This window comes from Castanea sativa, chromosome 3 (genome assembly GCF_040712315.1).
Source record: "Castanea sativa cultivar Marrone di Chiusa Pesio chromosome 3, ASM4071231v1".
In the NCBI taxonomy this organism is placed as follows: Eukaryota; Viridiplantae; Streptophyta; class Magnoliopsida; order Fagales; family Fagaceae; genus Castanea; species Castanea sativa.
In genome coordinates this window covers 27,042,228-27,064,937 of record NC_134015.1, presented here as the reverse complement: position 1 = coordinate 27,064,937, position 22,710 = coordinate 27,042,228, and the positions used below count along the sequence as shown (strand labels likewise).

Below are 22,710 nucleotides of genomic sequence, written 5' to 3'. Positions count from 1 at the left end.
CAATTGACTCAAATTCAAAACATAACTATCAAACAGGAATTAGACAGCCTAGCATTGATAGTGATGCCCAAATCTCTGGCTCTCCTGTTCATTATTGAATAGCTAGGGAGAAACCAGACAAACCCAGATGCAGAAAGGTTCGCAGTTGAGCTTGATGTTCAGATTCAGTAACAAGTCAGTGTTACTGAGAGTAGGGAAACAGAAGAGACGGGTCAGAGTATGACCGTGAATACCTAGTACAAGCTGTGCCTACAGAGAGTCATGCTATTAGGGAGCTCTGAGGCATGCTTATGAAAATGATAAGACTTGTCAGCGTTTATATCAACCAAAAAAGTCCATGAGAAACTGCAATAATCCCATGACTCGGACAAAAACTCTTTAGTTAGTCAAGATGTTCTATTTTTGGCCTACCTGTCCTCTTAAAGGGTCATGTCAAGAGTAATGCAAGAACATAACATTTTTAACCAACTATTGACTTACTTCGTTGTGAATGGACCAAAAACGCTTTCATCTGCATCCACCACAAATATCACTTGTATCATGCACGAATCACTGCAGCCCATGTAAAGAGTTGTGAAAAACACAGTCCCCCCTAGACTTATCGTTGTGGGAATCTAAACCAGAACCCTGACTCTCTAGGAGATATTTTATGTCAATCATCCCGTACCTACATACCATGAAAGGCTGAGAGTTAAGACCACGAGTCTATTCCTACAACCTGATGAGCAGCAATATCTTAAGAATTCACCACATAAAGAATCGGGTAGAATGAGAGAATCACGTTGGATATATACAGTCAATATCTGCCAGAAACAAATTTAACACAATGTAAAACAATCAATATCCTTGAAACCTGGAAAGAGATTTATGAATGCAGATAGCGTAAAGTTCTATACAGACCATTTTTTACAGATTCCTTACAAGAAATGGCTATCACACCATCTTCTACTAACACTTTTGTGTAAATAATTTTTGGAATTGAGTTCTTCTCAGAGAATCCTTAAGAAGCCTTCTTCTGCTTGTACCTCTTGGCACAGACAACATATACCAACATATTTAAGAAGCTAAGTCCGGCCAAAAGCCAGAAAAAGTAATCAAGATGACCCTCATTCAAATTATCCGAGATCCATCCAGTGCTCCCGCCCTGTGTTGTGAGGTAAGTTACTATTGTCAAAATCAGAGAGCTGAGGTAGTTCCCCAATGAAGTTGTCAAAAGTGACAACGCACTGCACAAACTCCGCATGGCATCTGGAGATTGGTCATAGAAGAACTCAAGCTGCCCTATAAATGTAAATACCTCTGCAGCACCCAACAAGAAATACTGGGGTATTTGCCAGAAGATACTGAGTGGTACAGCAACGTCTTCATCGACCAACCCAAGCTCTCTTGCAAGCTGCAACCGCTTAATCTCTACCAAAGCAGCAGCCGACATGCACAGGACAGAAATAAAGAGGCCAATTCCCATTCGCTGCAGCTCTGAGAAGCCTCGCTCCTTGCCAGTAAATTTCCTTGCAATTGGGACAATTACCCTATCATATACTGGGACCCAAAAAATAACACTGATGACATCAAAGGATGAGAGAGAGGCTGCGGGAATGGTGAAAGAACCAATGCTTGTGTCCATCACCGTTCCTTGCTCCACAAACATTGTAGACATCTGGGCATAAACAGCAGAAAAGACAATTCCAGTAGCCCAGATTGGAAACATGCGTATCAAAATCTTCAATTCTTCCACCTGTGTTACAGTGCAAAGCCTCCATGGATTGGAGAATTCCTCACTTTTGCTCTCACCATCTGACACTACAGCAGCTCTATCAAGGCACCTGTGCAGCAAAAATAAATTTACAGTGAATTTTTTTCCTGGGGCAGAATTTGTTATGCAGTTGACAAAGTTGGGAAATATGCCAAACTTTCATGCAGGTACATACAGTGAAATGATCTCATGTCATCAGTACAATTGTACACGACATTAATATTAGACTAAGGAAATATAAATCTAAAGGAAGTGAACATTTTAAGATAAGAAAAGGCAGCAAGTTTTCTACCCATTACATTTTTTTTTTCTTTTTTTTTTTTGCAAACCAGACTTAATTACACATTCCATATTATTGCAGATCCTCTTGACCACGCATAAGTTTCCCAGTCTTCCTTCTAAAACTGTATGGTACAAAAGTAACAGGATATTATCCCAGGCTCTACATAAATCTAAGAGAAAAAAATCATTTTTTTTTTTTGTTTGTTTAATTTCTAGCTGAAGATGCCAGGGATCGGTATATCTGCCACAGGAGTGGAGGTGCCAATAGGCCAAAGGACCATTGGCAAAGAAGAATTATATTAACAATACATCTACTTACATCTTATTAAAATATAATTATACTTTTCCTCCCTAACAGGAGAATATATATATAGGTCTTCCACTTGAAAATACGAATGATATAAATGAGGACATATTTTCCAGCAGTTTACTCTTTGATAAAATGAGATAAAATCTTTAATGAATTTTTTTTATTTGATTCAAAGAACAAAATACAAACAGGGTTGGTAATTAGCAGTATAAAAAATTTCTAACAAGAAGAGTGGATTGGGCCAAACATAGCAGCACTTTAAAAAAAGTGTGCTTCCACATCATTTTCCTACTCAACTATGAGTGAAAAAGTATAACAAACAGGGCAATTAAGCTCCCACGAAATGAATAACATTCTGTTGTGTTTCTTAGTATGCCAAAAGAATCCCACATTTTTCAATAATCTGGGAGCAAAACCATACAAAGATAAGTAATTTGTGTTGAACAAAGAATTGATTATAAAGAACAAGTTCTTTCAAATAATATGCTTACTCAATCATGAAAGAATTAGTAAAGATAAAGAAGGCACATAACCTCCCATGAATGAATAATATTCCATTGTATTTTGCAATGCATCTAAATAAGCACATCATATTTTCATAGAACTCAATCAAGTACCACCATTTTAGAACAAAGTAGATAATGTCATGCTTTTTCTTATTTCCCCCCTTCTTTCTTTTTCCAAATAAAGTAAGGTTCTAACCTAATAAATAACCAGCAACCCAAACCTCACCAACCCTTTACCACTTGAGCAAAGGCCCATGGGCCTTTGTCCCTATTTAATATTTTCATTTCAATGAAACCAATCTTTCATAACTAACTTCTATGTTTAAATGGAAAACAAAGAGGAAAGGTATTAATTGACCCACTAAGTGTGTGTGCTGTGTATATCCCTCAATGACAAAAGAAAACCAATAATGGCTAGGAAAACATGTTACAGAACTGGAAAGTACTTATGTCAGGACAATGTGAAAAAGAGAAATTACTTCAATTCATTAGTGTGCTCCAGTTTCCGACTTCCTTCAATGGCAGAGTTTTTGTCTTGTGTTTCATACAAAAGAGCATAGTCTTCGGGGACCACCACATCCCTTTTATGGAATGATGCAACCAAAACCTGGCACATTCGTGTAAGAGGACTTCCCCCTGGTCTCTGAAATCTATAAAGGGGAGTGCCAGAAAAGAAACTTGCAATAGCAATTCCCATAAACACAGCAGGAATGCCAAATCCTATACCCCACCCAGCATTTTCTTGAATCCAAACCAGAAAACTACTAGATATAAGAGCACCAATGTTGATGGAAAAATAAAACCAGTTGAAGAAGGATCCCTTCTTTACCCTTTCCTTAGGATCAGTATCATCAAACTGATCTGCACCAAATGATGAAACACAAGGTTTGATCCCACCAGTCCCCAAAGCAATCAGATAGAGCCCTAAGAAGAAGACTCCGTACTGAGCTGGAGTAGCTGATGGGCATACAGAACCCACACATTCAGAAGGTCTCAATCCAGGAACAGTCGCTGATAGTGTCAATGTACACATTCCCTGTGCAAAATTAATGATTTTAGGTGTTACACCCTTTCAAGTTCTTAGAATAAATGACATGGGGATAGAAGCAATTAATGCACATAAAGAGAAGGAATAAAAATTGTACAGTAGGCTGGCATCCTCATTATAACCTCATTACCAAGCATTGACATGCATCGGAAAGGAGGGTGACTGATGGTTACTGATGATATCGTGGTTTAATGATGTTGCTAAAAAATGTGGCCTGTTAGCACAGAGCAATTTTTCCGTTCTGGATACAACTTATGGTCTTGCCTCTTGCAGTCAAAGAGTGTAATGGAGGGAGGGATTCAGGTTGGTGAGCAGCAAAGTGGTGTTCCACTCTTTTATGCCCTTCACCATCTTTAAAAAAAAGGTCACACCTAGCACACAAGGCTCCCACTTCTGTGGAGTCTTAGAGAAGTGGTTGGTAGGTGGCCTTCCCTCCAATTTTGAAGAGGCTGATTTTTAGATATGAAACTGCAACACATCACTTGGGTGGAAAGCACTTGCCATCACACCAAGGTCCAACACCTTCTTTCAATTACTAATATTCATTAAATAAGGCCACTTCTATCATATAGTGTTAAGTGGCAGATCAAACTTTCTTTTAACATTTCACAATACCCAGGGACCATACTTACAAAGTCATTTAAGTTACAACTTATGTGCTAGGATCATGATTGTCTTCGAACATATTGTTAGATCACTCACTGTGAACGGAATAGGTTTTTTTTTTATGATAAGTAATATATTTTATGAAGAGAGTATATTCCTTCATGGTCACGATGATCAACGCAAAGTAACCTAAAAGAATTATAAAAGATTATTTTCAAAACTTAAGTGAATCTGTGAACTCTACAATGGAATTATTGTGTGGCGTTCAATCCCGAATCCCTAGGGGTGGCGGGAGTGACACTTCTCATTGGTGTCTCAAAGGGAATGGCAAGTTTGATACCCGGTCCTATTACAATATCATTAGGGGTGCAGCTGCCTCCAACTTTTCGTGGAAGGGTGTTTGGAAAGCTAAGATCCCTAGGAGGGTGGCATTTTTTGTGTGGACAGTGGTTCATAGGCAGATCCTTACATTGGATAATCTTAAGCTTAGGGGGCGCATTTTGGCGAATAGGTGTTGTATGTGCCATCGGAATGAGGAAATTGTGGATCATCTTCTCCTCCACTGTTCGGTAGCTCATTCTCTGTGGGTTTATATGTTTCAGATCTTTGGGACTCAATGGGTCATGCCAGGCAATGTGGAAAGCTTGGTGTATTGTTGGACTTTTTGGCTGGGAAAATTCAATTCAGACATATGGAATATGGTTCCTGGTTGTTTGATGTGGATTGTTTGGAAGGAAATAAATCAGCGCTCTTTTGAGGATACCGAGAAATCCTTGGTTTAATTACAAGCTCTATGCTAGAAGACTTTATTTGATTGGTCTAGGTGTTGGGGCTTCTCGGATTGCTTCACTATCGTCGAGTTTATTTCTTCTCTTAGTATTGCACTTTAAGTTTTTTCTTGTTCTTTGTTGATATTTGTTTGTTTGTTGCTTTTCCTTGTGTTCACCATCATGAACACCTTGTAGTGGCTCTCATTTGTTTTCAATTTGATTTAATAATATTCTTATTACCTATCAAAAATAAAGAAAGACCCCATGCACAAGACCAATCAAATAGAGCTCAAATCAACAATGATTCCAATTGAGCAATTGATCTCTTAGTATCTTTTAAAGTGCAACTGTTTCATTCCCTCACAATATCCACATCAGACATAACAAAACAAGGTTCCAAATAACCTATGAGTGCTTCCCAAACCAATTCTTCCACCGAAAAAAGAGATTAGTTACCCTCCTATAACATTGAACAAAATACATCCTTCAGTATGGCAAAGGTGATACTTTGTGACATATTGTTGTTTATAAAATTGCAAAAACCCAGAGTATAGGAAGCCTAAGTTTATGCCATGTAGCTTGCTTTTTGACAAATGACAAGAATTGGAAAGATCTTTCCTAGTTTTCCACATCAACTTTCCATAATTTATTTTCTCTTTTGGTGCACTTAATACTTGAAGTTTGAAGGCATTAATTATATTTGCACTATGTTCAGTGCATCTGAGAGGAGGAAAGGGAAAAGAAAATATCTTTATCCATAGTGTGCTTGGATGTAAGGAGGAAAGGAAATAAATAAATAAAAATAGAAGAATATATCTTTCCTTAGTTTGGTTTGCAAAGAGAAAAAAGGGGAATATATGTGTGCTTTTACCTTATGTATATATATATATATACATATATATATATTCCTAAACTTTTTTTTTCTGTTGGTTTACAAAAAAAAAAAAAAAAGGAAGGCAAAAGATGTATTTTTGTATTCATTAGACCTTGATTCCTTTATACAATAAATATGGAATAATTTGACAATTTAGCAAACAAACGTTACTCCTTTATAAGAAACATGAAATATTATATACGAATGGAACCTAACATCTTCATAGATCCTTTATCAATGGTGAATTGAGAAGACTTATATATTCTTCTTTCTCATTTTTCCTTCACCAAGAACTATAGAGAATTTATAGGAAATATATTTTAAATCAGACTAAACTATCCAACTATCCAATTGATGGCAAAGAAAAGGTGTAAGTGCAATATAACAAACAGAATCAGAATTGGTTCCACTATATGTCTAAGTACAGTACAGGATCCTTTGATAATCACATGTACTCCATGGGTGTGGACCGTGTGGTCTAGTTTTATGTTTTAAGATCCTTTGATAATCACGTTGTCAACGGGTGTGGTCTAGCCTTATGGTTTAAGAGCATTTCTCAAACCTCCATTTCGTCAATCTCAGCTGCATTAATTAGGGCTTGTACTATATAAGGAGATTGATTGAGGGTCAAGTCATGGGTTCTAGATTATGCCACTAGGTACTACAGGCCCAAATTGGCTGGATAGAGAACTTGTGGAACCCATGATCTCACCCTCCACCATTCTTTTGGGAGGGTTTATGAGCAACTTTTAATTGCTAAGTTTTTTTTGGTAATTTGATAGTGGGGGGGGGGGGGGGGGGATTTCAACCCAAGACGTTTCCATTGGAAACGCTAATAAAGTGCTAGTTGAGTTACAAGGTTGTTGGCTTTAATTGGCAAGTTACACATACTCAAATAGGTTTTGAACTCACGACCTCACCTCCACCGTTCTTATGGGAGTGTCAGTTGAGCTAAAGCTCATTGGTTGTGTTATATTATATATATATATATATATATATATTAAAAAAAAAAAACATAGAAAACTTCTGAACATTGTTTCAAAATGAAACTATATCCATCTGTAACTGCTGAATTCTTATTATTTTTTCTGAACTACCTTATATTTCTCTAATCTCTACAAATTGGAAGTGTGAGATCATTCTCAAACAACCAAACTCTGTTCTGTAAAACCAGAAGATGAGAGCTGCACGTCCATTCTAAACAGGATTAAAGCAAGTATGATAGACCTGAGTTGATCATGTAAAATGATTGATGAAACAACAAAATGAAAAAGAAATGAAAATCAAAGGTAGAGCTTTGTTGGTTTGAGGGACATGAAGATGTGTGTGAGCACATGTGATCAATTATTTGTAATGAAGTAATTAAAAGAGGAATATACATAGGGTATACTTACAATAAAGTAAATTGTGGAGAAAGCAGCAATTGTCCAATATCTTCCCCAATAAGCATCTGCTAAGACAGCCCCAATGAGGGGTGTAAGATAGCAAGTGCCTTGCCATGTAGTAACACTTGTTGCAGCGGAAACATTTCCTTCATGTAGTTTGTTGGTAAGATAAGTAACAAGATTAGTGGCAATCCCATAGTAGGCAAGACGTTCGCAACCCTCAGTACCTATTTATCATATAACACACAAAAATTTAGACATAAAATGAATTCATTGAAATATTAGGTTTGGGAGTATGTCAAGAACAATGGGTTACCTAGAATGAAGGGGCATGCTCTCCAATTTCCAGTATTCTGCTTCAAAACAGGCTTTCCGTGAAAGTCAACTGAGCCATCTCCTGTGTACTCCCTACCGCTTTCATTCTGAAGATGTAGAATAAAAAATATCAAATGCGAATAGAGAAATATAAGATCCAAATCTTTTAATTAAAGATTTAAAAAACAATAATAATAAAAACAAAAATAAAAAACTTTGTAAGAGGAAGTGTCAATACTCAATAAAAGAGACCAGGCATATTATAATGAAAACTAAATTTGACCATTTGATCAAGAGGAAAGCTCCTATAAGTTATCAACTTGGCACTTAAGAGTTGGTCCATTGCTTTTTAGTAACTCACTACAAGTATTAATTGATCAATCGATAAAAAGTCACCTCTTATCTCACGTATACAGATATATGTCTGAAAATTTGGTCAGAACCAAAAGTAGCATGGCTCCAATTTAAATCCTCTATGAGGCAGAAAAGTCTTCTTTGAAAAAGAAAGAGAGAAGAAACAATATATATTAAAGAAACAAACAGAAAGCACATTTGGGAAAGATGGGTAAATGTTTTAAAAGAGAAGCAAAGGACAATGAAAATTAACTTGGACCTTGCCTGCGGTGAGTAACTAAATAAGTTTGAGCAAAGTTGCGGTGAGTAATTCAGTTAGCATGCAAGGGAATACACATAAATTTCAAAAAAAAAAAAAAGAACATGAAAAAATTTAGAATACATGCTTACAGCTATTAAAGTTTAATTTAAGTGGCCACTAACATCAGCATCAAAGATAATAACTCTTTTTTTAGATAGGTAATATAAGTTTTATTGATTAGAAAAGTCCAATGTGTTTACGATAATAACTCTTGGAGGCACATATTTGAAAAAGTACCATCCCCCTATTATAATTTGTCAACTACATAAGCCAAATACATGAGTTACCAACATATTAGGTTGCTTTAACAAGGCTATAGGTTGCTTATGCAATAAATGAGTTATTAACATATTAGGAATATAAGTCAGTGAGAAATTGATGCAAACAATAAAGAGTTAGAGGAAAACAAGATTAAATGCCAAAAGATTCAAGATTTGTGGTCAAGTTTTGATGTCAGGATTCTTGGCACCTTTCCTAGGTAACTTCAATTGTTATTCGGTCTTAGTATCAAGTTTTTGAGGTGAGGTAGTTGCTGGTTCAATTTTAATTTACTAGAAAAGGCCAATTTGATAAATTTCAGATTTTCTGGAATGGGCTGTTCTTGGCTGTACCAAAGGCCCATGGGTCTTATTTTGTGTTTTGAGTCCGTTTCCTATTTGGTTTAGAGGTTCATAAGTACTTTTTTCTTTTGTTATTAGTAGCCCTAGTCTTTCTGGGAATAAGTAATCTAGAATCTTAGTCCAGTCACTAACACTCATAGTGAGATTGAATTTAACACAATTCTAGCAGCTTAGTTTAGGCTTTGAGAGTGTGATTGCCTAGTGTTTTATCTTTCTTTATTTCTCGTTTTATTTATTTACTTTAATACCAATCAGCCATCAAACATATTCAAAATCCCATCTGTTTGTTTCTCGCATTTCTACCTAGTAATCCCAACAAGAAGAATTCAAAGAACAGGAAAATAATGAAAACTAACTGGATATCCTACCATCTGTCCTGTATTCCATAACCCCAGTAGTCATCAATCAGCTAAAACAATTTGAAAGAGGTTAAAGTTTGTATTTCAAACATTAATTTCATCGTACAGCAAACCAAAAAACCAGGAAAACAACACACACCCACCCACAAATACACAATATTCTGCCTATGCTACAGTTAGTCTTAAGTCAACCTACTTTTTTCTCTTTAGCATCAGGCTGATGCTTGAGGCAATTTAGATAAGCTTATATATTAACCAAAATTAGTGGGTGCTCAAGGAATAATAATAAATTCCATTGAATTCGACTTTTCCATCCCAAAACTAACGGGTCATGGCTCAACTGAATCCTATAAACCCATATATTTCTAACATAAAAAACAATAGTGCGTCTACCCAATTAACCACTTAGGATGCAGCAAAAGCAACAAAATCACCAATACCCAGTTCCAATAACATCAAACCAAACTACTTTAACAAGAAAAGAGATCTCCAAAAAAAAAAAAAAAAGATATATAGATTCTTCTACAACATAAGGTCCAATATTCCTCCCTGTTCGCTCAAAAAGACCCAGAAATTGTTTCTCTCAAGAAAAAAAAAAGACCCAGAATTGTTATTGGATAGTCAATGAATAATATACGTAAACTCGTCTAAGTTCATCAATTTTTGATATAAAGTAGAAGCAATCAGAGAGAGAGAGAGAGAGAGAGAGAGAAAGAGATTAGACCTGCAAAAGACCATCTTCTATGAGCGATCTATCATCTTCTATCGAACCCATCTCTTGTTTCTTGTGTCTGGTTTCTGTGTATCTGTGTGTAATTGCAAATTTCGATTATAAACAGGAAGTAAAAGCAGTTTTGTTTGTTTCAAGTTTGGAGTTTGGAGGAGAAGATATGATAATTGATAAGATTCTTTGGTATACGATACTTTACAAACAAGGAAGGAATGGGGTTTGGGTTTAGATAACGTATCTCGCAACTCATTGTCATAGTAAGCGTAAATTTTAATATTGTTTATCTTTTAGTTTTACACGTAATAGTGGAAAATAAGGCTGCACATGGTTGGCAGTCAATAACAACTACCAAGAATGGTAGGTTGGGATATTTTTGGGACAATTAGTTGCATTTGCATTTGCATTTGCATTTTTAGTTTTACTTTGCAAAATTTCATTTACTTTCTTTTTCTTGCCTTTGCACGGCTTACCTACTTGATGAAAATTGTGTGGACTTATCATTTATTTATTTTCTCATTATAAAAAAATTGTGTGGATTTAAGATTCTCTTACTATTTATAAACAGTCTTTGTTGAGAATAATCACCTTGACTAAGTCGTCTAAATTTTATTATGTAAAAATGGATTCAGTTAATGAGTGCATTTAAAAACGTGAAGAGAGATCTTGGGAGCATATATACAATTCTATGATAGTTACTGATTTGTGTAATAATGCATATAACAAAGGCAAGTGAAGAGAGATCTGTGTAAAAACGTGAAGAGAGATCTTAATAATAGTCGAATGTCTCAAATATAAATAATATGACTCATTCTTTAGTAAGATACCACTCCCCACTTACAAATTTTCTTACACACAGATGACTCTCTTGTAATTGTAATCACATCCAACATACAAAATTCAATTCATATCAAACAAAAAATTTAGCCATGCTCACTCATCACTTCAAAATCACTCTTTTGATGTGTGGAAGAATACATGGTGACTTTTTAGGGGGAAAAACACCATCTTATCCATTTCATATCCAAAGACTTGTAGGCTCTTCATAACTTTATCAAATGTACATAAAAGGGATGATGAAGAGTTCAACATTTCTATCCGTAATTCAATTCACGTGGCAGAGCATGATAGTGAAGTAGGAAGTAGTAATGAGCAAAACACGAGATATTTACAGTGACAATATTGCTAAATCCATTTATAGGTTGTAAGTATTATTACTTGTCATTTTTGTTTTTTTGTTTTTCTTTTGATGTCAGTTAGTATAATTTAAATTTGGATTATTGGAATGTATCTGATTTTTTTTAAATAATCATTTTGGGCTTCACGATTATGCTAATTAAAAGACTAGTTACTATTGACAAGAATACATTAATAATAATAAATAACAAGTATTATTCTGACACTATATATGTGTTTGGTGACAGTTTTCTATTCAGTTTTTAGCTTTTATATACAGCTATTTAGTGGGTTCCATTTAGCTCAACTGGTAAAGTCTCTGATGATTGAATAAGAGATCTGGATTCAATTCTCGCTTACACCAAAAACTGATTGATGTCTTAGTTTGATGATAGGAGCGGACGCCATAGGTTGAAACTCTCTAAAAAAAAAAGTTTCTAAAAAAAATATATACAGCTATTTAAAATCTCAACTATCACAATACTAAACTCATATTAAAATAATTTCTTTGGGTAAACTACATACATAGTCTCTATCATTTACACAATATTTTAATTTGGTCTCTAACATTTCAATTGTATCAGTTTTATCTCTATCATTTCAATACCATGTTAATTTAGTCTCTACCATTGTCATTTGGATGAAAATGGCTGACGTGGGAAACAACCAAAAAAAAAAATTAGTTTATTGCCAAACAACCAAAACAAAAAATTAGTTTATTGTCACATCTATGGAAACTAATTTTTTATTTTAGTCGTTAGTCATGTCAGCAATTTTCATCTAAAAGGTAACTAACAATAGGGACTAAATTAACACTGTATTGAAAGGTTATGGACTAAATTGACACAATTGAAAGGTTAGAGACCAAATTAAAATATGGTATAAAGGATAGGGTACTTTACCTATAATTTAACAGTTTTTACCGTTCAATTCCAGACTTTTTAAAGTGCGAGATGTGCGGAGTAAGAGTCAGAGTTCAAGTTTACAAAAAGAAGTTCTACACATATTTACACTTAAGGTCCGTTTGGATGCAGCTGAAAAGTAAAAACTAAAAAATATTGTAGCAAAATAATTTTTTAATGTGTAAAAAACACTGTTCACGCTTAAAATTATTATTCATTGGCCTAAAATTACTGTTCATGACCAATGAACAGTGACCATAGCGCATCCACTAAAAAAAAAAAAAAATCATGGGGTTGAAACGCAAAAGCTGGGCGTTTTAGCCCCACCCAAACGTACATTTAGATTTAAGTTAGAGTATAATTTTAATTTTGTACAGAAAAACAAAAACAAAAACAAAAGAGACGACTTTTATTCTGCAAGTTGTTAAGAAAAGCACGTTTTTGTTATTAATAGACGGCCCACCAATGTATCTCCCATCTAACCAAATACAACCGCATATGGATTTTGGCCTTCCGTGATTTCGGCCTTTTACTGATTTGCGGCTTTCTAAATTCTAATGCCGCGCTCCGCGCCAATGACAAGAAAGAGAGTGAAGTTCTAATTCCACACCACAAACTCTGTATAATATTGAAAATGATTTATTACTTGTTTCGCGATATTAACTGTCCAATGCAGTTTTAATATTGACGTATGAGTATATTATCTTATTTCATCTTTCTTCTTCTATATATATATATATATATATGTGTGTGTTTCTTAAAAAAAAAAAAACTCCACACAATATTTCTATTGCCTCACTTTGTAACAGTTTAGATCGACTTTCATTTGCCATATATCTCATATCTTCTGTACGAATGACCACTTGAAAGTTTTATATTTTATATAGAAAATATTGTTCTTCAATTCTTTATTAACTTTCATTTCATAAAGAAATGTAGATTTATGTACAACACTTTCAGCTTACTAGAGATACAGATATTAAAGTGCTATATGCTACTAGGCCTTGTTATGTTATTTCTTATTAAAGTGCTAAATACTAGGTCCTGTTATGTTAGTTGATAGATTTTAGATCACGCTGAATTGTATGGTATCATTTCTTCAAAATTTCTGACCTTCACATAATACTCATTAAGACAAAAGATCAACTACCGAGTACTATCATGTTACAAATATAAAAACATATTAGAATGATGAACTCTCTTCTGACATGTTCAAATAATGGAGTGAAATGAAACTTAAATTTATATTGCTAAAACAACTCTCTTTTTCCCCCTTTGGGTTAAATTGGTTTTGGGTATTTTTTCTATTATTGACGAGGCTGAGGACAACTGCTATACAGTATGAGACTGAAATTTATATTGGTTAAATAATTCTGTATTTTTTCCCTGTTTTTCTAATTACCTAAAATGAGTCATTGATTTCACTGTTGACATTGACCCCTTTATAAAACTTATGCCATAGTATTTTTTTCCTCTTTTTGAAATACATTAGATAGGCTCATAGACATTGAGACAGAGGTTAAAAGTTAAAATATTCATGAAACTTATGCCACAACAAAAAATTTCATTACTTTTTAAAATATATTAGATGGGCTTTAGGACTTGGCTTGAAAATTTTTACTATATGTGACAACTGTGTTTCAAAATAGTTATTTTAATATAAGATATATATACTTAGGGAAATGATATTTCTAAATTTAAGCTAAGCATATGGATAGGGTATCTAAGGGGAAATTATTATATTAATACTTGGGACAATTTAGAAGGAATAAAAGTTGAAGTTGAGTTTCCTTTTTCTAAATTTGTGTTTGTCATAAGAGGATGAAAAATGAAAGAAGGATAAATTTCTCATCATTTAACCGGAAAAAAACATATTTTTAAATGAGAAATGATATGTTCACAACATTTTTACAACAATTTTACAACAAATCATAAATGACAAGTTGTTACTGGTTGTTATTGCTGAGGCAAAAAAGTAATCTTAGTGTTAGGTTCAAATTTGAACTAATAACAACTAACCGCTTATGATTTGTTGTGAAAATGTTGTAAAAATGTTATGGACATAGCATCTCTCTTTTTAAATAATTCTTCACAGGTAAGTGATGGTATCTTAATTTCTTTTGACTACATTTTTGTTTATATATAGTTTTTGAAAGATCTAATTTTATTTCTACTTTGCAATTTTTATTTCATCTTCAATTATGCTTGATTTATTCAAAGCGGGAGGAAAATTTGGTATTTAATCATCTTGATTTAATTTAATCCTATATTTCAGATGGTTTTTTTTTTGTTATTAATATGGGCCTTTTAGCATATCAATTACCTGCACTGATACCTATTAACGAATTTCCAATAGGTTTAATATTCTTTCTCGGTGATGAGTTTCAAATATGATACATTGAACATTAGGTCTTTACTTTCCTTTTTGTTTTTGAAAGGCATAATAATTTCATTCTTAGATGATAGTTGGCAATATATACAAATTGTCAATTAGTCCTAAAATTTGATTTTCTAGGTTCCAGGGATGAAGGAGATCAAGATGTCAAAGGCCAATTTGATGTAAGCTGTGGCTTTTATGGTGGGTGGAATCCAGGAAGCCTGCAATGATATTTGTAGCATTTGCCTTGAAGCCTCCCTTTGTGATAGTGATCTTTCAATGGTATCATATACATATTCCAAATTTTGTATCTTTCTATTCCCAGTATTTGATGTATTGTTTTAACCAATTCAATTTTCTATTTTTTACATAGGTGACCAGTAACAAGCTTGCATTTCATCCACAAGGTATTCTTGAATGATAGTGCGTATGAATTCAATTTTAAGGGCATCAGGTTATTTTCCTTTTGCAATATTGTGACCCTTAGTAATAATCATTAACCAAGGGTCATATGGTGAGATAGGGGTGTCAAACGTATAGCCATAGAATAATAATTAGGCTTCAACATTGTATCACTAGCAAAGAGAGCATAGTAGTTACTATGAAATTGTAGTTACTGCTTCCAAACAGCTAGATCTAGCTTGAGTTCTAGAACTTGTATTTTACCTAGATTATTATACAATGTTACATGTTACTTATGGTTTGTGGTTTATCAAATTTCTTATTTTATATGCCTATAAATCTGTTAGCTGTTGTTTGCGATATTATGAATATTTGAATTTAAAATATCTATTTAGGACAATGTTTAACCTTGAAGGTATTGAGATGATCTCTCTAATCGAAGGCCTTGACATAGCGTGATGCACAGTAATTACTGCTGTTAAAAGTTTGGATGTCTCCTACCTGATTAGATTAGATATGAATTGTTGTTAGAAGTTTGGGTAACTTAGTCTATGAAAGGATTCAGTTGATGTGTTTTAAGTTGAATGGATTTGTGGGTAGTTTTTTGATCGCATTGTATGCGGGGAGTGGTTGCAACAATAATGCATGGCTTAATAGAGCATACTGTAGTTTTTGAGCACTGTGCTTAATAGAGCATCCACATTCATTTTTCCTAATTCTATCCTATTTTACCATCTTAAAAACTACTTTATCAATTATACAATACCATTTTTTAATACACCAACATCCAAACTTCTATTTTACCATACTACACATTAAAATAATATAAAAATAACAGTATAAAAATATTTCTCAATTCTCTCTCTGATCTCTGTTTCTCTTCCTCTATCAACCTTCTCAATCACACCACCACTACCGTCCACCTTCTTAGTCACACCACCACCACCGTCCACCTTCTCAGTCACACCACCCACTTCTGCTAAGTAAAATCCATAACAAAATCCAACTAATCACTCACCGATCTCCAATCCAAATCCAAAATCAAAACAAGAAACCCAAATCACTCACTGATCAAAACAAAAAACCCAAAGCACAATGAACCATCGAACTTGAAACCAACCCACACCACATACCCAGCAACCACCGTAAACACAAACCTTAACCACAACCCATTGTCACCACCACCACCACTGAAGAGCATGACTGTGAGCAAAACCCACCACCAAAAAAAAACAGACCCACAATGAGCAAGTGCAGACCCACGGCAAGCAAAGCCCAAACCCATGGCAGCAAACCCACGATGAGCAAATCCCAAATTTACGCCGGCAAACTCAGACCCACGGCGAGCACACCCTCATTTCGTTCAACCATCCAATCGCCACTCCAAAACCCATTCCAAAAATCCAACACAATCAACACAAACCAACACCGATCCATGTCACCACCGTCAACCAGAGAGAGAGAAACCAAGCCACGTTGCCGCCATCAGCCAGGCCGATCTGCTGTGGTGTGGTGGCTCGCCGTGGTGTGGTGGCTATGGGTTTTGGGTCTGTAGAGAGAAGGAAGAGAGCAGAGAAATAACGAGAGAGAGAGAGAGAGAGAGAGAGAGAGAGAGAGAGAGAGAAAGTTTTGGAATTTTTTAATAAAAGGAGGAGAGAGAGAATTAAATAGTATTATTTTCATTTACCATTAAGCTACAGTGCATTCTACATTTAAAATGACACTGTAGCTGAATTGCAAAAAAATTTGCCATTGTTGGCTTTTACAATAATCGATGGAGTGATGTTTTTGGGCTTAAAGGAGAAATTGGGTTTGCATTTGCCATTTGCCCTCTACACTGTGGATGCTCTAAGATTGGCCTTAGATTGAGGTTTTATATTGGTTGCCTTGAGGTTCCCTTAAGTCTCACGGGACTACTTTTCTACTTTTTTGCTTTATGCTTAATGGTTCACTCCATGATTGCCTCTTTTGAATATTTGAGTTTTATTTAAATATTTTATATATAGTATTTTTGTTTCAATGTATTAAAATTGTTCTTTTTTTTTTTGGCATCAAAGATAGAAAAATTGTTCTTTTTAAAAAACAAAATAAATTGTCATATTTGAATGATATCCTAAATAATTGCTGACTATATATACTATAATATAAATTGCTAACTATACACACACACACACACACACACACATATATATATGTTGGGTTTAAGTTACACTTGGTATAACTCTAAGTAATGTTACACTAATCAATATTTTTTAATTGGATGTAAATTTTGACAAATCGACTATTGGATTAAATTATTTTTGTATATTCTTCATGCTTGCAAAATTTCAAGGTAATCAAATATCAATAGTCATGTCATCTATCAATTGTATAAATTCGAGTTTTTGTAGTTTAAAATAATGTATAAAAGATGAGTTTATGGATCGAATGGTAAATAATATCTGATTGAAAATTGACATGTATGTTTAAAACATATAGAACATGTAATCCAATTATGGGATTTTCAAATTATAGATTCATTAACAAGTTATTGAGTGGTGTAACATTGCTTAGAGTTATACCAGGTGTAACTTGAACTCAATCCTATATATATTACTAATATCATCTCTTTATAAGCATTTCATTTAATTATATAAATTATTCCTACTAAAATAAAATGAAATGGAGATTTGAAGTAGTCTTTAAATTACCATAAATAAATATGCAATATAAAAAATATATATAATATACTTTTTAAAATCTTATTTTGAAAAAGCTTTCCGATGGCATTGTAGCAAGTTATTTAATTTTTTTTCCCTATTTTAAAATAAGAACTTACTTTTTTTGATTTCAGCTAATCACTTTTACTTTTCACCAACGTCGTTTTCCTTATTCTAAAGTCTAAACCTTATTTTATTTAAATATTATTTTTCATTCATTTTTCATTATTTTTCAAAACACCCACTCTACTTTATTACAATACCAAGGCACAAAAATAAATTAAAAAATATTTATGTAAGTGCTTCCTTATACCATGTTTGGTTGGAGTGATTTTGGGGAGAATGAAAAGAGAAGAGTGGAAATTAAGAGAGAAAGTGGGTCGGAAGGGTTTTTGGTTGGCAAGAGGAGGGGGAAGAAAATTGGTGGGGCTCGGTTGTTTTTTCTTCGGCCTCACCAAAACTTCATCTCCCCAAATTGGAGATAAACTGAGAGTAAAAATGAGGAACAAAAGCTCTTGGTCATTTTTGGATGAAATTACCACTCCATTTTGAAAAAACAATGTCCTTTTCTTCTTTGCTCTTAACCTAGTGACAGCCACGTTGCTTTTCCTCTCTGTTCTTCACCTAGCCAATTCAAGAATTTATCCTTTTTTCTTTTTTTTTTTGGTTTGTTTGTTTCATTTCACGTCTTTTTTTTTTTTAAGAAAATAGTTTTCATTCTGAACTTCTTGTGCTTTTTTTTTTATTCTTTTTTTTATGAAGTATTCATTCATACACAAATTCTTAATAAAATATAGTATATTACCTTTTGTTTTATCTAATAGGGACATAATAGTAAGTTTCTACACTATTTTTTATTCTCTCATTTTTCTTCTCAACTAAACAAAAGAGTTTTTCTATCTCTCAATTTTTATATCCTCCCAACCAAATACGGTGAGAGAAAACTTAAATCTATTCTCCTACTTTTTTATCCCCTCCCTAGTTTCTATCATCTCACTTTTCTATCTCTCCACTCAAATAGACCCTAAAGATAGGGAACAATTTGAGCTAAAACCAATCTTGGGAGAAAAATAAGTAAAAATTATGTGGATAGATTTTTGGGTTATTTTATTTTATTTTGTTTTTCATTTTGGTTATTTATATTCATCCCTTACCTTATTTTAGATAATCTATGCCCAATGCTTTACTGACCTATAATTATTATAATAGACCCAAGCAGTTCCGATCTCCAAAAGTATTAGTGTACAATTAAAATAGAGAAAACTATCATTCATTCCAAATAAATATGCAAAACAAGTTAAAATACTTATGATCGATGCCAGGAAAGTTTATTACTCAAGATGCATAAACTAAGAAGAAGAAAAGTAGGACATTAAAAAAAAGTAGTAATTAATGAAAATATTGAATTAGCAAACAAAAGAAAATGATTGAAATTCAGATAAGCCAGCCAAATCCAATGCATATTACTAGAAGAGCAATACGATTAAAAATCTACAAGAAAAACAAAATAGATAAAAAGTGCAAAGTCGATCTAATACTCTGTTCTTCCTTGCAAAGGATCATTCAAAAACTAGGGGCAACCCATATAGGTGGTGTAATGCGAGAAAGAGATTCGCCTTGGTAGTGTGTTTCAATGCTTCCATCTAGCATGTTGTAGATGCCCATATTCCTATCTCCTCTACTGGGTATTGACCAATATGTATCAAAATAACTATCGATAACATACCACTGCACACCCTTGGTGCAATGGTTATTCTATAAGCATAAGTGCTTGTAGGGTGTTGGAGGCAAGGGCCGGGGTTCAAGTTTTCAAGAAGGAGTTTCACACACATATATACTTAGATTAGTCTAAAATAGAATTTTTATCTTGTATATAAAAAAATATAAAAAAAAACTATCGGTAAAGTAAATGCAATTAACTCTACATCTTGAGAAATCAAATGCCTCAATAGATATGGAAGAATTATGTCCCTAGAAGAGGGCTCTATTGCCTAAACTCTTCAACTCCTTCCACTTGCCACCCCCTAAATCCACCTCAAAGACTCTGAACTCTGTTGTTCCATAAGTCTAATTGTCAATTCTATGCCCCCATGAATTTGAGCCCTCTAGAAATAGATCATCATAAGTCCAAGTCCATTTGTCAATCCCTTCCCTCGCAGGCCATACACATACTTCTTGTTGTGAAACTAGCAGCAAGGAGCTTGATGATTCCACCAGATATAACTGATAAAGACAAAAACCACATGCCTCAACCAATTCCTTAGGCAATGTTGTCACATGATGATATGCTAAAGTAGGATTTAGGCCTCCAATGTCGCAGGTGAAATATCTTCCCCAAGAGCCTAATACAATAAAATTTGTTGTTATAGTAAACAACATCAGATAAAAAAGCCCCAAAAATTGGTCTAATTTTGGTCCACAGCCTATCTCCCGGTCGGCAAAAGGCCAAATAACGCCCACACCGATACATGGCCATGACAACATAGTCACATGTTTGAAATGGGCTTATAAACAGAGCCGGCTCAATAGGTGATGCAATTGATGCAACTGCTTAAGGCCCTAAATAAAAGAATGTCAAAAAAAATTATATATATAAATATTTATCTATATATTTTAATTAAAAAAATTACGCATTTTTATTTGTTAATAAAATGCATTAAAAGGCCCTATTGTATCCTAAAATGCAAAAGATTAAAAAGGAAAAAAAAATAGTCAAACTTCAGCTAACAAAATTAAATTTTAAGAGACAAATTTATTAACTCATTCTTGAAATATGCTAAAATCAAAATTAAGACCAAACAAATTCATTAATAATACAACGTAATTGTCTTGAAATATGCTAAAATAGATATTATAAATTTTGAAAACAAAAAAGAAACCTCTCATCTCTCTATCTCTCCGCCTCTCCATCTATTTTCTTACGATTTTACCTTTCTTTTCTTCATCTTCATGTTGATTTTTTTCCATAAACTCAGTTAAATTTTTCTTGGTTGATTCCAGCATACCAGTCACCATATACCATTACCAAAGGTATTCTTCTTCAGTTTTTTCCCTCTTTTTCTTTGTTTTTTCGAAACTGAAGACTCTGAGTCTTCTATTTATTTAACTTATATATATATATATATATATATATATATATATATATATATATATACACATTTTGTTTCACACTTTCACTACATGTCTACACAATTGTTTGATGGGATGGGACACTTTTTTTTTTTATAGCTTTTCTGCCCCTCTGGACCCATTTTTTCCATGATAGGAGTAGTGATAGGACACATTTTTTTCTTTTAAACTTAGCCGTAGGATGAATCATGAATGGATGATAGGAAGGGTTTCTCACTTTTTTTTGCTTAGAGGAGTACAGGCTCTACAGCCCATCTTACAAGGTTTCTCATCTTTTTTTCTTTCTTTTTTTTATCTGACACTTTATCTATTATTATAAATTATTATACCAATTAATAATGTAATGTGTATTATATCAACTCATTTGTATTATAGTGATACTAATTTATTAAATCATGTATCAAATTAATTTTTATATGTGCAAGTTTAAATTTTAAAGCGGTCACGGCTTTAGAAAAATTGCAATGACCAAATTTTATTGTTTTATACTTTAAATTTTATTTTTAGTTAAATTATCATTTTTAATTATAAACTGTGTTTTATTTATCTATAAATATTTTCTCATTATAAATGCCTATTAGAAAATATTTATCGGGATATGAAAAAATTCAATATATATATATATATATATATATATATATATATATATATATATATATTATTTGATTAGTATTTAATTATAAAAAGGCCACATTTAAAATTTTTGCCTAAGGCCCCAAAAATTGTTGAGCCGGCCCTGCTTACAAATAACACGAACTTGTAGAAAAAATTATCGAACGAGAAATCACTAGGTTTGTAAAGGTATTCATGAAATAGATTGTTCATGTGGGGAGTAAGAGGACCCGAGCAAGCATTTGGGCCTTTGGGCTCTGACAAGAAGGACCAACTTGTTCTTGATTAAAAGGCCGTTAGGATTGCAAATCGGCCCATACGCCGAGGGCCCGAGGATGCGTCCGAGGATAAATTTCCCCTCGGATAGACCCGGGAGGACTTGGAGATTCGCTAGAAAGATCCAGCCAGGGTTCCAGAAAGACTGTTGGTTAAAAAGGGGATCCCCGTATCCTCTAGAGGCACCGATGTTAGATAAATATCTTAAGAAAAGGCTGCCACTTCCACATTAAAGACCCTGCACCTACCTTCCTAGCCGCATTAATGGGGAAGTGACCCCTGAACAGTAGAGTTGAACCTTCTGGTTACTATTTAAAACATCTAAAGAAGGTGATGTGAGGGGGAGGGATTTGGGCAACACGTGGATAAAACACCAAGAGAAGAAGTATTTAAGGGGGTAGAGGCCAAAGAAAAGGGGGGGGGGGGGATCAATCAATTGCCAAGAAAGAAACTAAGAATTGTAACTTTCAAGAAAGAAAGAGAAATAATACAGAAATTGTCCTCGGCTTATGTCCGAGGAAGCTCCTTTGCAATAATCATTTACTATTCGTAAGTATTTTTATATCTTAGCCTGTTTATTAAGTTTCTAGTGTCCCTAACTAGATTTCAGATCCACACTCTACAAATTTCATTGTTTAAGGCTCATTGGGCTTGAGCCCACAGTTGTCTTTGGGTCCAAGTGCAATTGTGCGCTTACAATTGGCGCCGTCTATGGGGATTTCTAGTCTGGAAGGAGCTGGAATATTATGGCAGGCTTAGGTTCACAGCACGCAGAGTCTCAAGGATCACAACCTGAGGATCTTTTCGAGCGTCTTGAGCGTCGGAGGGATCGAGAGGGAAGCGTTCACACGAAATACCCTAGAGCGAACTATACTCATGGCAGAGGCAGCACCACCCACGAGGATGGTGCTAAGGCCATGCAGAAGG

At 34.0% G+C, this 22,710-nt stretch overlaps 1 protein-coding gene across 1 annotated transcript; it reads right to left on the bottom strand.

The window, feature by feature from the left end:
* Positions 1–769: 769 nt before the first annotated feature.
* LOC142626827 (protein NRT1/ PTR FAMILY 8.3-like) lies at positions 770–10,461 on the bottom strand. Its single transcript, XM_075800537.1, has 5 exons — positions 10,208–10,461; positions 7,851–7,956; positions 7,544–7,761; positions 3,331–3,887; positions 770–1,823 (listed from the first exon to the last, which is right to left on the bottom strand). The coding sequence occupies exons 1-5, from the start codon at positions 10,256–10,258 to the stop codon at positions 1,001–1,003; spliced, it is 1,755 nt and encodes a 584-aa protein (XP_075656652.1). The 5' UTR covers positions 10,259–10,461; the 3' UTR covers positions 770–1,000.
* Positions 10,462–22,710: the final 12,249 nt, after the last annotated feature.